The sequence below is a fragment of the Tenebrio molitor genome, chromosome 5 (genome assembly GCF_963966145.1).
Source record: "Tenebrio molitor chromosome 5, icTenMoli1.1, whole genome shotgun sequence".
NCBI classification, from domain to species: Eukaryota; Metazoa; Arthropoda; class Insecta; order Coleoptera; family Tenebrionidae; genus Tenebrio; species Tenebrio molitor.
In genome coordinates this window covers 20,773,450-20,787,725 of record NC_091050.1, presented here as the reverse complement: position 1 = coordinate 20,787,725, position 14,276 = coordinate 20,773,450, and the positions used below count along the sequence as shown (strand labels likewise).

General features: G+C 33.7%; 1 protein-coding gene across 2 annotated transcripts in view; it reads right to left on the bottom strand.

Annotated features, from left to right (window-relative positions):
• Window positions 1-14,276, bottom strand: part of Ac3 (Adenylate cyclase 3) — a 109,355-nt gene that overhangs the window by 67,943 nt on the left and 27,136 nt on the right. Inside the window, exons 1-2 of one of the 2 annotated variants that reach the window (XM_069047848.1) lie at window positions 7,639-7,765; window positions 739-888 (exon numbers count right to left, since the gene is read on the bottom strand). In XM_069047848.1, the coding sequence (XP_068903949.1) occupies window positions 739-774 (36 nt within the window). In that variant the 5' untranslated portion in view covers window positions 775-888; window positions 7,639-7,765. Of the gene's footprint in view, window positions 1-738; window positions 889-7,638; window positions 7,766-14,276 lie in introns of those variants that run through there. The other variant, XM_069047846.1, reaches the window with a different exon arrangement.

The window sequence follows — 14,276 nt, the reverse complement described above, 5'->3', positions numbered from 1 at the left end:
ACATTCTTCAACTAGCGTATAATGATGGCGAGCTGTAGGCGAGTGAATAATAGCCATTATACGCGAGTTGAAGACTATACTGTCTCCACGACTATACCAAGAAAAAACCATCTTTGAAAATTGAATTTTATTTGATTTTTAATATTTGACAATTAAAATTGCACCTCGTTTAGCGGTTGCTACGCGATGCGCGACTTATTGTTTACAGTCGCATCCGATTGGCGATCTACCGGTGATAGAATGAAAATTCGAGGGATGTGATTGGCCGACAGCTATGGATTACAGTATATTCTATCACGGGGCGTGGAATTGATATCATTTTTTCATTGAATATCCAACAAGAATGCATTCATTCTTTAATAGTCGTGGAGAAAACAAATTACAATTAATTATTAAAAAGATACTATATGATTTTCGTGTACTTATTGCATTTTTCAAAATCAGTTTTTATACTTTTGAAAAAATGTAAACTGTATTCCACAGTCTTAGTTTAGTGATTTTTGACGCCCCATGTTTACTTCAAGCCTTCCTTTCAGAAGATGTTGAAAAACTTGATTATGCGGGCTAATGAATTTATAAGTTTAATTCTTATCAAATTTGTTTAACTCCTGGTAAATTAAATTTTCAGCAAATTAAATTACCTCTAACAGCTACTAATGAAAAGTAAAACATAACAAAAGTGTCTGCGAAACGTACTTTCCATCCACGTATGATGATAATTAATGGTGTCATACTAACCTGCTCGGCACTTTGCTCTTCTATTACAAGTTTCATTTCCAATGATTGTCTAGTTTCAAGGAAAGCTCGCCGTTGCTGCTTATCTTCCACAAGGTAAGATGTCAGTCCCAGGATGTTTGCAGTCAGCAGCAAGATGCTGTTAGAGACTTGCTGAAATTGTAAGAGAGTTTTAATGGTACACAAAGCACCAACATATGAAACAAACGTTTATACAAGGTGTCATGTAAAACACAGACAGCATCACAGCCACGTTATTTCCCACGCCAATTTAAAAAACGGCATAAAAAACAAAGTGGTAGTAAATAGACTACAAACACAGGTGGTAATTTACATTTAATAACCCAATATTATAGTTTTATTATTTTATAAGGAATAGCCTCACAACTCCATTTGAATCTACTGAAAATAACCCAAAAATGGAATTTCGTTTTATAAAGTTCAATATTTTTATATTATATATAATTATTTCCAAATTTAAAAGTTTCGTATTATTTTGGAGATTTAATTTTGTAATCGTCAACGAACGATAACAATGAACTGCAAAATAAGTGTCAGTTAAAAATAGAGTGTCGTTCAGTACTTGAGTTGTTTGGAACTGATATGAAAAATTTATGAGCCAAGTCTGTGAAGAAAGTTTTCCAAGACACTTGTCCAACGTTAATACATCGTAGATTACAGATTAAGCGTCAGGATCGATAGCACAAAAATTATCTAAATTTAGCCTTGGAAGTAAACTTCTACAGTATATCTAAATTTATCAGTAAAGAAAAAATTGAATTAAAAAAATTAAATGTCCGTTTAATTAATATAAGAATATGCTACTCAATATTTAACCAACAAACATTTTTTACTATTGTTAAATATTACATTCGTTATAATTAGCCTCTACGGTTAAGTAATGATAGTTATTAACCACGACCGTGAGTTATGATTCATTATTCCATCGGGTTATAAACCATGACAAAATTCCATTAGGTAAATTATAATTATATTATAACGTCGTAACGTATTATGTATATTCATACGTCATAATTATTTTAAAATGTCCTAACTTGCCAAAAACAAGTTAGAAATGAAAATAATAGTTTTAGGCAAATCAAATTTGGTATACCTCAACGGCATATATTTAACTAAAGAAAATTACAAAAACAATTTTACAACTCTTAGTTAGTTCTAAGTAATACTTAAAAATGTAAATTAATAACGCAAAACAAAATGGAAACGACTATCATAGTATCGATGATAGTCGGGTTTTCTCTGGATTGGTGAGGTTTAATACTGTGTATGCCCTCTGCAAGTACGAATCACTTCCTCACACCTGCGTGGCATGCATCGCACTAGTCTGCGAAGAGATTCTTGGGGTATGCTTTCCCATTCCTCAATCAGGGCTTGTGTCAGTTCCTGTATGGTTAGTGGTGGATTACGGAGCTTGCGAACACGTCGGTCAAGTTGATCCTACACGTGTTCAATAGGATTCAGGCCAGGACTTAACGCCGGCCATTCCATGACCTGAATTCCACGTTCTTGTAAAAAGTTTCTGGTGATGCCGGCGGTATGTGGCTTTGCATTGTCCTGCATTAGGATGAAATTTTGACCGACGCCATATGCAGCAGGCACCACATGGTCCTCCAAGATATTTTCGATGTAATTCATGGCATTTAGTCTACCAGGAACCCCAATAAGATCAATTCTGTTGTCTATACTGATTCCAGCCCAAACCATCACAGATCCACGACCAAATCTATCCACTTCCTGTATAGTAGCGGCTCTGTAGCGTTCACCAGGACGTCTATATACACGTACTCGACCGTCGCAACGAGTTAAACGAAATCTGGACTCGTCTGTAAGCAGTACAGGCGTCCAGTGACGAAGTTGCCAATCTCTGTGATCCAGAGCAAACCTCATTCGCGCTGCTTTGTGATGCTGCGTAAGGCGTGGTGCGGGGACAGGCCTTCTTGGTTTCAAATTCGCTTCTTTTAATCTGTTTCTAACAGTTTGATCAGAAATTTCTATTCCATGTGCTCGTCTTAGGTCGTTTAGGAGGTCTCGTGCTGTGGCAGTACGCTTACGTAGAGAGGAAAGGACAAGAAATCGGTCTTGATTTTGAGTAGTTTTTCGATTTCGACCTTGTGCAGCTCTTCTAACATATTGGCCAGTCTCCAGAAACCGATTCCATAAACGCTGAATAACAGAAGGGGAAACTCGAAGGTCCCTGCTAACGTGTCGAATAGAGTGGTCGTGCTGAATAAGGGCGACAGCACGAGCAACTTGTACTTCACAAGATGCCTCATTTTACTTCTAATCACGCTTCTAATCAACGAAAATTCATTTGTCATCTTTAGTAGGCTTTCATACGTAAATTAAAAGCATACTTGACATTTTTTCCATTTTGTTTTGCGTTATTAATTTACATTTTTAAGTGTAACTTAGAAGTAACTAAGAGTTGTAAAATTGTTTTTGAATTTTTTTTAGTTAAATATATGCCCTTAAAGCATACCAAATTTGATTTGCCTAGAACTATTATTTAAAAAGTTACAGGTTTTGAAAAAAGTGTTCCCCTAATTTTTTTGAGCAGTGTATTACATACTGAGGCGGAAATACCAGTTGAGTGAAATATGTTTTTAAATTATTGAGGCCTGGTTCTTAATCCATGTAGACAGATGAAACTACTTTTTAGAGCAAATATTTTTCTTAAGCCTAGTGTTTTTAAGTAAGTAGTATAAAAAAGCGTAAACTTAGAGATTCTATTTATAGAAATGTATAAGTTATAAAGTTGATATTTTAACTGTGTTTTTAAAATTTCAAGAAAATTATAGAGAACAAGAACCCTATTAATTTTCAAAACAAATGTATTATATCCATAATAACATGAATTAAAATAGGTAAAGGTAAAACATAATTGTGTGTTCGAGGTTTTTAATGTTCGTATTTATTAGTGCTATTTAAGTTGAGCTTTCATCTATATTTCCAAATTGCATTTGCAAATTTATAATGACATCGAAATAAGCACTGAAATAATTACTGTTCGTTTCGAAGCTATAAATAAAAATAACAGTTTTGATAAATTGAAAAATAAACTTGGAGCAATGCGGGAAAAAGTTGCTTCGGGTTCTTTTGTTCCGCAATAATTTTTTAATGGAAAAATCTTAAAACAGACTACATAAATATAATTCACTCATCGAAGCGTTATAAAGCATTTAAAAATTCTTGGCGCTGCGAACAGTACTGAAAAAATAAATGTATTTAAAGATTCTAGTATTAACGAGACTTTAGTACTGAAACAATTTAATTTAAATTTATACAATGCTATCTGCAATAATTATTAAATTAATTTTTGTTTATTTTCCATGACTCATCGATTTCAGTTCGAATTTGTGACATATCGACAGTGCTCGTTGGAACATTTTTAATGCAAAGCAACGTTTAAAATAGCAAGGAGTGTTCGATAAAAAAATGATCTCAACTTGGGCTGGACATAAATTTTTTATAAGACGATTCAGAGTAGTGAAAAGCATTCCATTTTGTATAAGCTTCAGTTCAAAGAAATATTTTCACAATACGGGGAGAAAAGATCATTTCCAACAAACTTATACCCTTCTTTACAATTTTTTTCTCTATTGTACTCTACAATAACATTTGTTCAAAATATATCTTGTATTCATACGCATATAATAAAATAGAATAAAAAAAGTACATTTATTATCAGTAACTTAATAAATCAAAGTGAACAGATAACGTTAAACAATGATCAAAATAATATAGTATAATAGTTATTTATGTACCAAAAGAATTATAAAGATGTTAATTATCGAAAGCAATAGAATTGCAATTTAGAGGGCCGTTAGGCCCGAGGGATTGTAATGTACCTGAGGTTATTAACATCAAGTAAAAAAAAATGTGTTGGTCCTTAAATTAGACCAACTGATTGCTTAATCAAGGTGTACACAACATTTTTTCTGCAACTGAAAATTTGTAATTATGCTCGTAATAAAACGAACAAGTAAAATTTACTTCACTGTCAATAAATACATATAAATTCGGCTTAAATATCGTTATGGAAATAAAATAAATAAAACAATTCATTTTGTAAATAATCGTAAAAATTTCGAAAGAGAATTGTAGTGAAAGTGATGTTTCAGTAGGTCGGTAGGTAGGTACATTATAAATTCTCCGGTTTCTAATTTCATACCCGAAAAATCTAAACGCCAGTCTTACATGGAAACTTTGATTTGGATCAAATATTAAAATGACGTTTACTTTAACGGCCGTCGTTAAAAGCAACGGCCGCGAAATTTGATTTCGCGGCCTGTTTTTTTGTACGCGAAGTGCTCGTTTCGCATACGGTTGCACAAAAAAGAAATTGTGAACTTGTAGTAATGAGTGAGAAGGTGAAGAGCAGCGGTATTTCGGAAGAAGTCTTTAAGTAAAAAACACATCTATTCCTGACAACTAGTCCTGCGAGTCTATCTAAGAATCAGTTATTGGTTTTTACAGTTGTACTCCCGTCGTAACCATTCAGAGTAAATATGAGCAATTTAAAAAGCATTCATAACATTATAGTATAGAGAATAAACAAAATAGTGATGTTAAATATAACAGTTATTCGGTTCTGTGCAAATCTCTTCTATTAATTTTTTGTTGTAGGTACATTTTATTTTAAACAACATTACATCGTGTAATGCAATGTTTTGATAAAATTTCGTTTTGTATGCATCACTTGTTTGCATAGCATTACCTTTATTCAGAAATACACACGCTCATAACGAAACCTATTACAAAAAATCTTTTTGTCGTTTCCTGTTGATTAAATTTCTGCTAATTTTACATAATGTATGTTTAGTCATTTATGCAAACGAGCAATGTCCCGGTTGATTTGTGTTTATTAAATAACGACTGCCGTCCATTTTTTTCAACACTCGATGACACTTTCAATTAATTGAGCACAGCCCATCCTGAAAATTATCTTTCAGACATGCAGCTGAAGCTTCCGACATTAACAATGAAGATCGATACCTTGTGAACTCTCGACCTTCTTCCACAACTTGTACGTACATTTTTACCCTAATTGAAGTACACTTTAACAGCATGTAACGTATCTTCCAGTCACTGTACGACGGCGACGTACGGTGTAGGCGATAATTAATTTTTCGGATGGGGTTAGAACGGTTCGAGTGGTGCAGGGTTCGGGTACTTCAGATTCCTATTTTTATTTCCCTAATTAGATTTAAAAATGATATCCTTTTGTCGAGTGCGTCGACTAATGGAAATTCTCTACTTGAAAACTCTAACAAAATTACCGAATCACCCACTTACCTCCCCTGACTCGGAACAAAGCCGTTGTGTTTAATGGCGCACTTATGTTGATATTACGTTTTAATCCACTTCATTTCGCTTGATACTAGGTTTCAAACCACTAACAGCTTATCTTGGTACGTTGTGTCATCAATAATCCTAGCTCAGCTAAGGAGACCCCTAAACAATGTGGAGTATTTGTAATCTTTGCGTTCGGCATTAAGGGTTACCCTCCATTCGAGTTATATTTATGGAACACAAAACTATTTTTTTTTTTAGAAATTCAACCTGTTTAGAAACCCAAGGGTGGTAGAACTGACTAATTTGTATGGTAGGTTGCCTCGTTGTCATTTAGAACAATAGTTTGAATTTTTTCCCCCCCGCAAAAGTTACTCGTGACGTCATAATGCACTAAACTTTTACTGCAGTCTGTCGATCACGCATTAGGTGTTCCCTCACTAGAATAAAACCCAAAAAACCACCCAATAAACTCCATGGAGCTTATAAACCTTGGGTTCTATTCGAACACTCAAAATTTCTGGGTTGATTTTACGTCACGAGTTACTTTCCCCCCGTCCCCCAATTTTCAACGAGGCAACCTACTATACAAATTAGTCAGTTCTACCAACCTTGTAGAAACCGAAGAAAAGATGGAATTCATTTCTCACAATTTTTTTGTTATTTCGTATTGCAAAATACCATTCTAGTAGAAAAAGTAAAAAACAATTCAAAAACATCACCCACTTTACAAATACATAACGGGTGACTATTAAAATTTTCACTTGGAGTTGGCTTTGAACGAGTTTTTATTTTTTCTCTTACTTTAGACACACGCAAGTACGAACGACAAATGTCAGTCAGGTCAGGTGAAACATAACCAAATTAAGAGAAAAACATTTATTGAAATGTCAAACTTGTCAGTGTCTAAGGTACAACGGAAAACAAAGAATGATCCATAGCCAACCCTAAGTGAAAATTTTAATAGTCACCCGTTACAATACGTACAATCGCGAGCAAAGAATGCTGGTACAGTATGTTACTATAGACACTTCCATAACTTAATCCATACGGTACCAGTATTCTTTGGCCGCAATGGTTCATATCAGGTGTTCATTTAAATGTATCCTTACAGTAGGCGTTGAAGTATCGATTGTGGACGGACCACGGATTACAGATAACAACTTTCGGATAAGTAATGCTCTTCATGACGCACGGATTATGAGTAATAAGTAGCAACAGTATTACTCACCATCGTGATCAATGAATAGTTAAAGAACAATCATTCAAATTCTAATGGTGCAAATGATGGAATTTGTAACTCCTGGAAAAAGTATCATATTCTACTCGCGTGTAATGACTAACAACTACCTCAATATCACATGTTTAATGATGCTATAATAAAGGGAAATTTATTTTTATTCATATCCTGAAAGTCCTGTAGTAAAGGAATTGATAAAAAAAAATGTACTCGTAATACTGGATACATTTTTAAATGCCTTCGTTAAAAAACACAAATTCAAACGCAAAACTTGTTAACGAGTATAATAACTGTTATGGAGATTAAACTCGACTAAATAATTTTACAAACTTATTTTAACTTTTACTCACGTCATAATCATGATTGTCAAGTGATCTTTACTTGCTTTTGTGAGTAGACATTGCAACGTCTTTGAAATCAGTTAAAGTTGTTAGAAGTTAATGTACAATACGGTAAGTTTGAAGTGTTGTGCTTGAGTAAACCCAGTTCACTGAGCTAATTTTACAAATAAATTGAACTTTGTTGTGGAAATCTTAAGAGAAATGCAAACAGATTTTGCGCTAATTATTGGCATCAATCAAATTGACACATTGATAATGATAAGAGTCATTCGCCACAACAATTTTACAAGTCACTTAAGTATGAATAACCTCAATGTCATGTAATTATGTGATATTTTAAAAATTCAAAACGTATTGATCAGGTGTGTTTCCAGTTCAAGGCAATAAGATTGTAAATATTTTATTTTCGGTTAATTACTTAAGTAAGCCTGAGAGTTTACATTAATTTGTCGTCTTGTGTTACTTGCGGAATTAAATAAAATTTTGCTAAGACGTTAGCTGGTGTTTCGAACGTTGTGTAAATTTAACGGTCAGCTAGACATAGCTTGTACGGATTTGCTCTACCGTTAAGTTTAGCCAACTTTCCCGCAACTTGCTATTGAACTTTAGCCAGACAATACAGTTCCTACAGGAAATAGTTAAATTGTTAAGAAATGAAATGAAAAATTTCGTTGGCTTGTGTTCGGTAGCGGGTGCCGTTTCATTGATTCAGATACTGACATATCTAAATAATTTAGTAAGTTTTCAAGAAGACATAATTAACTCAAAAATCTGTTAAGTTTCATTTTTGGGTCATTTCATAGAAAATCAATCAATAAAAAAGTTAGTTTGGGAATTTGTGTCATAGATTTGGTTCTGAACAGCTTTAGCTTACCGTACGAAAAAATTAACATTTTCATAAATTATAATTTTTTTAATAAGTAGATTAAAATTGATGAAAATCATTATGTTAAAAATATAAAATTATTGTAAATTACTTCTAATTAACATTAAAAATGTATCCATGATATTTGAATCTACATTAATTTTTGTCTAAAACTGTAAATACATATTTAGATTTTTTAATCAAATGTTATTAACCCGGCATGACCAGCCAAATCTGTAAATCACATGAAATTGGAACATTTCACTGCACCCCTTTGAATGTCTTTTACGTCTAAACTATGACAACTACAATACGACCGTCCGTGGCTTTTTTGTAGGAAATTTTGTGTTCTTGCAAAAAAAGATCCATTGAAGTTACGATATGGAGGTAAATGGAAGTCCGAAAACTTCCTAATTTTTAATAATTTTTATAATTCGTGGAAACAGTCCCCTTAGTATTTCTTTCGTCGCAAATGTATAACAAGGTCTGTATCTTTCGTATATTTTTTCTGCTAGGAGAATTAATGCAAGTAACACTTTAACGTGACTGGATTAATATTTCTGATTGTTCGAAAAATAAGGGAATTTATTTTTCACAATCCACCGACTTAATCAAACTCACACCAATCGTTTTCAAAACAATTTCATCAACACTGAATCCATAACAGGCAAATTATATTTTCTTGTTAAATAAACAAGTTTTAAAAAAGAACTTTATTTACAGACACAACGGCGGTACAACGACTAGTAACAACTGATTACAACTGATTATCAATCTTGCTCTTACAGACATATATATAGGTTTTTCTTGTTTTGAAACTAATTGAAAACAGTGTTAATGTGACAGGGTTAAATATCTATAATTTGATAAGAATATGAATGATGGGCTCACAAATCTAGCTATGATATTTGGAAATAGTGGATAACATTGTATTCTTACTATAATTCGGTTAAAGAACTCTAACTGTAATGAGTAAGTGACATTATAATTGCTTAAATAGCGGGGTCAGATATCTAACTGAAATTATATTTTTACTGTTTATGAAATAATGCGGTTAAAGAACTTATTCTGGAATAAACAAGTACATTATATAAAATTGGTGAGGTCAGATATCTAACTCCTCCCTCCTTAAGTTCGAAAATAAAATTGGTTTATTTTCGATTTTTTCTTCTGGACTTGGGTTCTCCGGGGTTGAATTTGTGGTTTTCTTGTAGCAGCGATTTTTCAATTTCCAGAGTAGTAAACAGCACACGGCAAGGGTCAGGACAACAAGTATGCTGATGTAGACGGGGTGGCTTTGGTGATACTCTACAATTCGAGGGGTGTGGATTGATGAGGCTTCCTTTTTCAGTTGGGAAATGTCGTCTAAATCGATGTGACGTAGGTTCAGGTGTTCGATAGTAGGGTGGTTTTCAACTTCTTCTGTTCTAACTTCCGGGAGTATGAAGGGTTCACCTAGTATGGAGTTTTCCTCATTGATGTAGGTGGATTCCTTGTTTTTGATTTTACAGTGGTGAGGGATTTTGATAACACTGGGTTTTTCTATGATGAAGTAGCCGTTACTTTCACAAGATTTTTCAAGTTTGGATATAGTTGTTCCTGGGATGACTAAAACACAGTTATGACTCAGTCTTTTAGTGATCGTATGAGGTGTGTGGATTGGTGTTAGGGAACATTTCTTCTTCTTCACGTTCAGGATTAGTGATATGACGCAATCTTCTCCGTTGGGGTTTAGTTTGTCTGGACAGATGTAGAGGTCTTCTATGGCACCACATGGCTCGTCTTCATATTGATGGTTTAGCGAGCTGAGCATTAGGAATGGTTGTTCGGGTATTATGGTTAGGTTGTTTTGAGGAATTGGGTATAGGTGGTAATAGTCGAAGTTGTCGGAATTGAAGATAGGCATGATTATTGCGAAAATAATTTTATCTTTAATAAAGGAAGCTCTTAGATCAATCAATTGGTAGTATGAAAGGATGTTTTGGAAAAATGGTATTTTATCGATTTTATAGAGGTTGGTTAATGTATTTAAAATATGTTTTATGTCAGAGACGGAAATGATGGAATTGTGTACAGTATTTAATTTTGCAAATGTAACAGCATTTTCTAAGTTGTCCAATAGTGTTATTAAATTTTGTGAGTTTAAAATGATCTGATCTAGGGTATTCTGTGCTCTGAGAAAACTTGAAATATCATCAAAAGATTTAATGAGATTATGTTCGAAGTAATTCAGTCTGGATTCTATTAATTTTTGATTATTGTTGAGTGTGGTAATTGTATGATTGTAATGATCGATTAAGTGTTGAGTCAAAGAAATTTGCATTTGCATTTGTTCATTTATAGATTTTTGATTACGTGAAAGGGTATCGATTGCTTTTTCGAAATTGGTTGCGTCTTCCGAATCTAATGTACCAAAAAGAAATTTTGACGTTTTTCCTACGAAGTCTATTAGTCCTCTTTTAGTTCTAATATGTGGGGCGAGATTTTTTAATTTATTGTCCGCTTGTTTAATTAGAAAATGAGCGTGTGTCAGTAAGTTGTTTAATATATTTCGATAGGTGACTCTAGAACTAAACGTTGTGTAATTACTTAAAGTATTATTGATTATGTTATAATATGTAATCGTATTATCTAATAGTTTAACTAAGGGGGCTAATTCTACATAGTGGATGAAGGTGTGTTTAGATTCTATTATTTTTCCTTTTCCTAAGTGGAATGGGAGGATTTGCGAAGGGATCGGGGTTACTTGGATGTCTTCTGCTTGTACCACTAGGTACGCAAGCGAGATGATGAAAATGTGTTTAGCGATCATCCTGTAAAAGAGAACCAGTGCTAAATTTTCTTGGTTCTTTGACTGTTGCTTTATGATAGGTACCTTGACGAGTTTTTAATTTTTTATCATTATTAGCAAGAATTTTACTGGAAATGAATTTAGGTTTAGCTTTGTTTCTTTCTTTAGTGCTAATATAAGCTGAATGTCCGGGTATAAATGTTTTAGGTTCTTCTCTAGTTGCGTTTAGTTTATCGACTATTTGTTCCTTTTTTGTTTGTGTTTTCTCTTTTATGTCAGCGTATAATGTTTGAACTTTTTCCTTATGTTGTTGGATATAATTACTGATGATTTTGGTATCTGTCATTTCAAAAGGGTCGTCTGAGTTAATGTGTCCTTTAACTATTTCGAAAGGGGTGTAGTTTGTTACTGAGTGAATCGCGTTATTGTATCCGATGATGGCATAACTGATTAAGGTTTCGATACTATCGCGAGGTTTTTCTAATTTGAGACATCTGATTTCTTCGGCGAGTGTCGAATGGAATCTTTCTACGGGAGAATTACTGTTTGAGTTCTTTGGGGTTGTATAATGAAGTTCTATTTTGTGAAGTTTACAAAAGTCGCTTAGAACATTATTTTTAAATTCTCCACCGCAATCTGTGGTAATTTTTTGGGGTAGACCATGGTGTGAAATGAAGGTTAATAGACTATTTAATATGTTAATTGGATTCAGCGAAGTGATACAATATGCTTGTCCATATCTCGAAAATGAGTCGAGGATGGTCAAAAATGAATGATTGAGGATTTTAAATGTGTCCATGTGTATGTGTTCGAATGGCTTGCTAGATGTCGGTGTTAAATTGAATTTTATTACAGGTGGGTTTCTTTCATATTTAGCGGTTTGGCATATTTCACAATTATTAACGTACGCTGTTATATCTTTTATCATGTTTGGCCAATAGTAGTTTCTCTGAAGGGAATTGGTCATTTCGTTAATACCTTTGTGACATGTCTTGCTTTCATGATGATATTTTAATTTTTCTTTTTGATCTTCCAGGTTTACGAGGTCTTGTAAGATGATGTTACTCTTGATGAATTTAAAGGCTGTATTTTTGAAATACATTTGGACTGTTTTTATAAATCTTGGCTCAATTTCAGGACTTTTGAAGAATAAACAATGGGTTTGTTTGGGATCGAGGTTAGTTTTTAGTATGTTCACGGTGTTGGTTTCAAAATTTGTTAGAGGTATTGAAGCAGTTATTTTGGTTTTATCAAAAGCTTTTGTGATTTTAATGTTTGGTTTTAGTGCGTCTTTATTACAGTGGATTATAATTTGGCTTTTAAAGTAATTTACAGGTTTATTTGTTATTGGGATTTCAAGAACGGGGTTTTCAATGGAGGTGTGTATTGTTTCGTTATCATCATAATCGGGTGGTTTAATTTGGATATCGGATATGATATTAATTTTTTGTTTGCTTTTTAATTTGGAGGTTAGTTCTTTTAGTGAGGGGCAATCGAGAGTGGGTTTCGGATCAGGATTAGTTAAATATTTGTCAATGGTTTCTGAAATGTCGCCTTCATTTCCGATTGTGGAAAATCTATCATCGTCCTTTTCTAATGCATGTATTTCTATTCGCGACAAGGCATCAGCGTTGGTATTTTGTTTTCCTTTTTTATAAACGATGTTATAATTAAATTCTTCTAATTTGAGTCTCCATCTCACGAGTCGTGAACTAGGTTCTTTCAAGTTGAAAAGCCACTGCAGGGGTTTATGATCAGTCACTATCGTAAACTTATTGCCAAATAGGTATGGTCTGAAATATTTGGTACTCCATACAATCGCTAAAAGTTCTTTTTCGATTGTACTGTAATTGCATTCAGCTGTGTTTAGGGTTCTGGATGCGTATGCAATTGGTAAATCTTTGCCAATTTCTCCTTGACTTAGAATTGCACCTATCGCGAACTGGGAAGCGTCTGTAGTCAGTATGAATGGTTTGGAAAAATCTGGATATTGCAATATTGGTTCATTGCTTAAAATGTTTTTACAATATTCGAAGGCGCGGCAAAATTCTGTTGTATGTAAAATTTTCTCACCTTTTTTCAGGCATTTTGTAAATGGTTTTGTAATTTTCGCAAAGTTTTTGATAAATCGTCTGTAATATCCGAGTAAGCCTAGAAAGGACTTTATGTCTTTTACGGTTTTTGGTATGGGAAATTTCTTGATGGCTTCTATCTTTTTTGGGTTAGGTTTTATTCCGTCAGGTGTTATGACATGTCCTAAAAATTCTACTTCTTTACGAAGAAATTCTGACTTATCAAGCTGGATTTTAAATCTGCATTTGCGAAGTTTTTCAAAAACTAATCGTAGATTCGATGTGTGCTCTTGAAGAGAGGTCGAGAAAATGATTATGTCGTCCATGTATACGAAACAGACTTTGCCTTGCAAATCTTTTAAAACATTGTCCATGACGCGTTGAAATGTGGCTGGGGCGTTTTTTAATCCAAAGGGCATTCTAACGTATTCGTAGTGTCCATTTTCGACATTAAAGGCAGTTTTGGGTATGGACTCAGGATCCATTTCAATTTGGTGAAATCCTGACGCAAGGTCGAGTGTTGTAAAATATTGGCATTTGCCTAGTTTATCTAGTATATCGTTGATGTTCGGTAGAGGGTAACGGTCGTCTATTGTCTTTTCATTAATTTTCCTATAATCAACAACGATACGCCATTTTGTCTTGCCGCTAGCATCCATTTTTTTTGGGACGATCCATATTGGGGAGCTCCATGGACTTTGTGAAGGTCTAATTATACCGTTTTCTAGCATTTGCTCTATTTGTTTTGCAACTTCTGCTTTATGGACGAATGGGTATCTATATGATTTTGTGTGGACTGGAATTTCGTCTGTCGTTTTGATTGTGTGTTTAACTTGATTAGTAAAAGTCAATGTTTTATCGTCGCTGTGGAATATATCTTTGAATTCGTGGCATAGGGACAAAATTGCTTTTTTTTCTT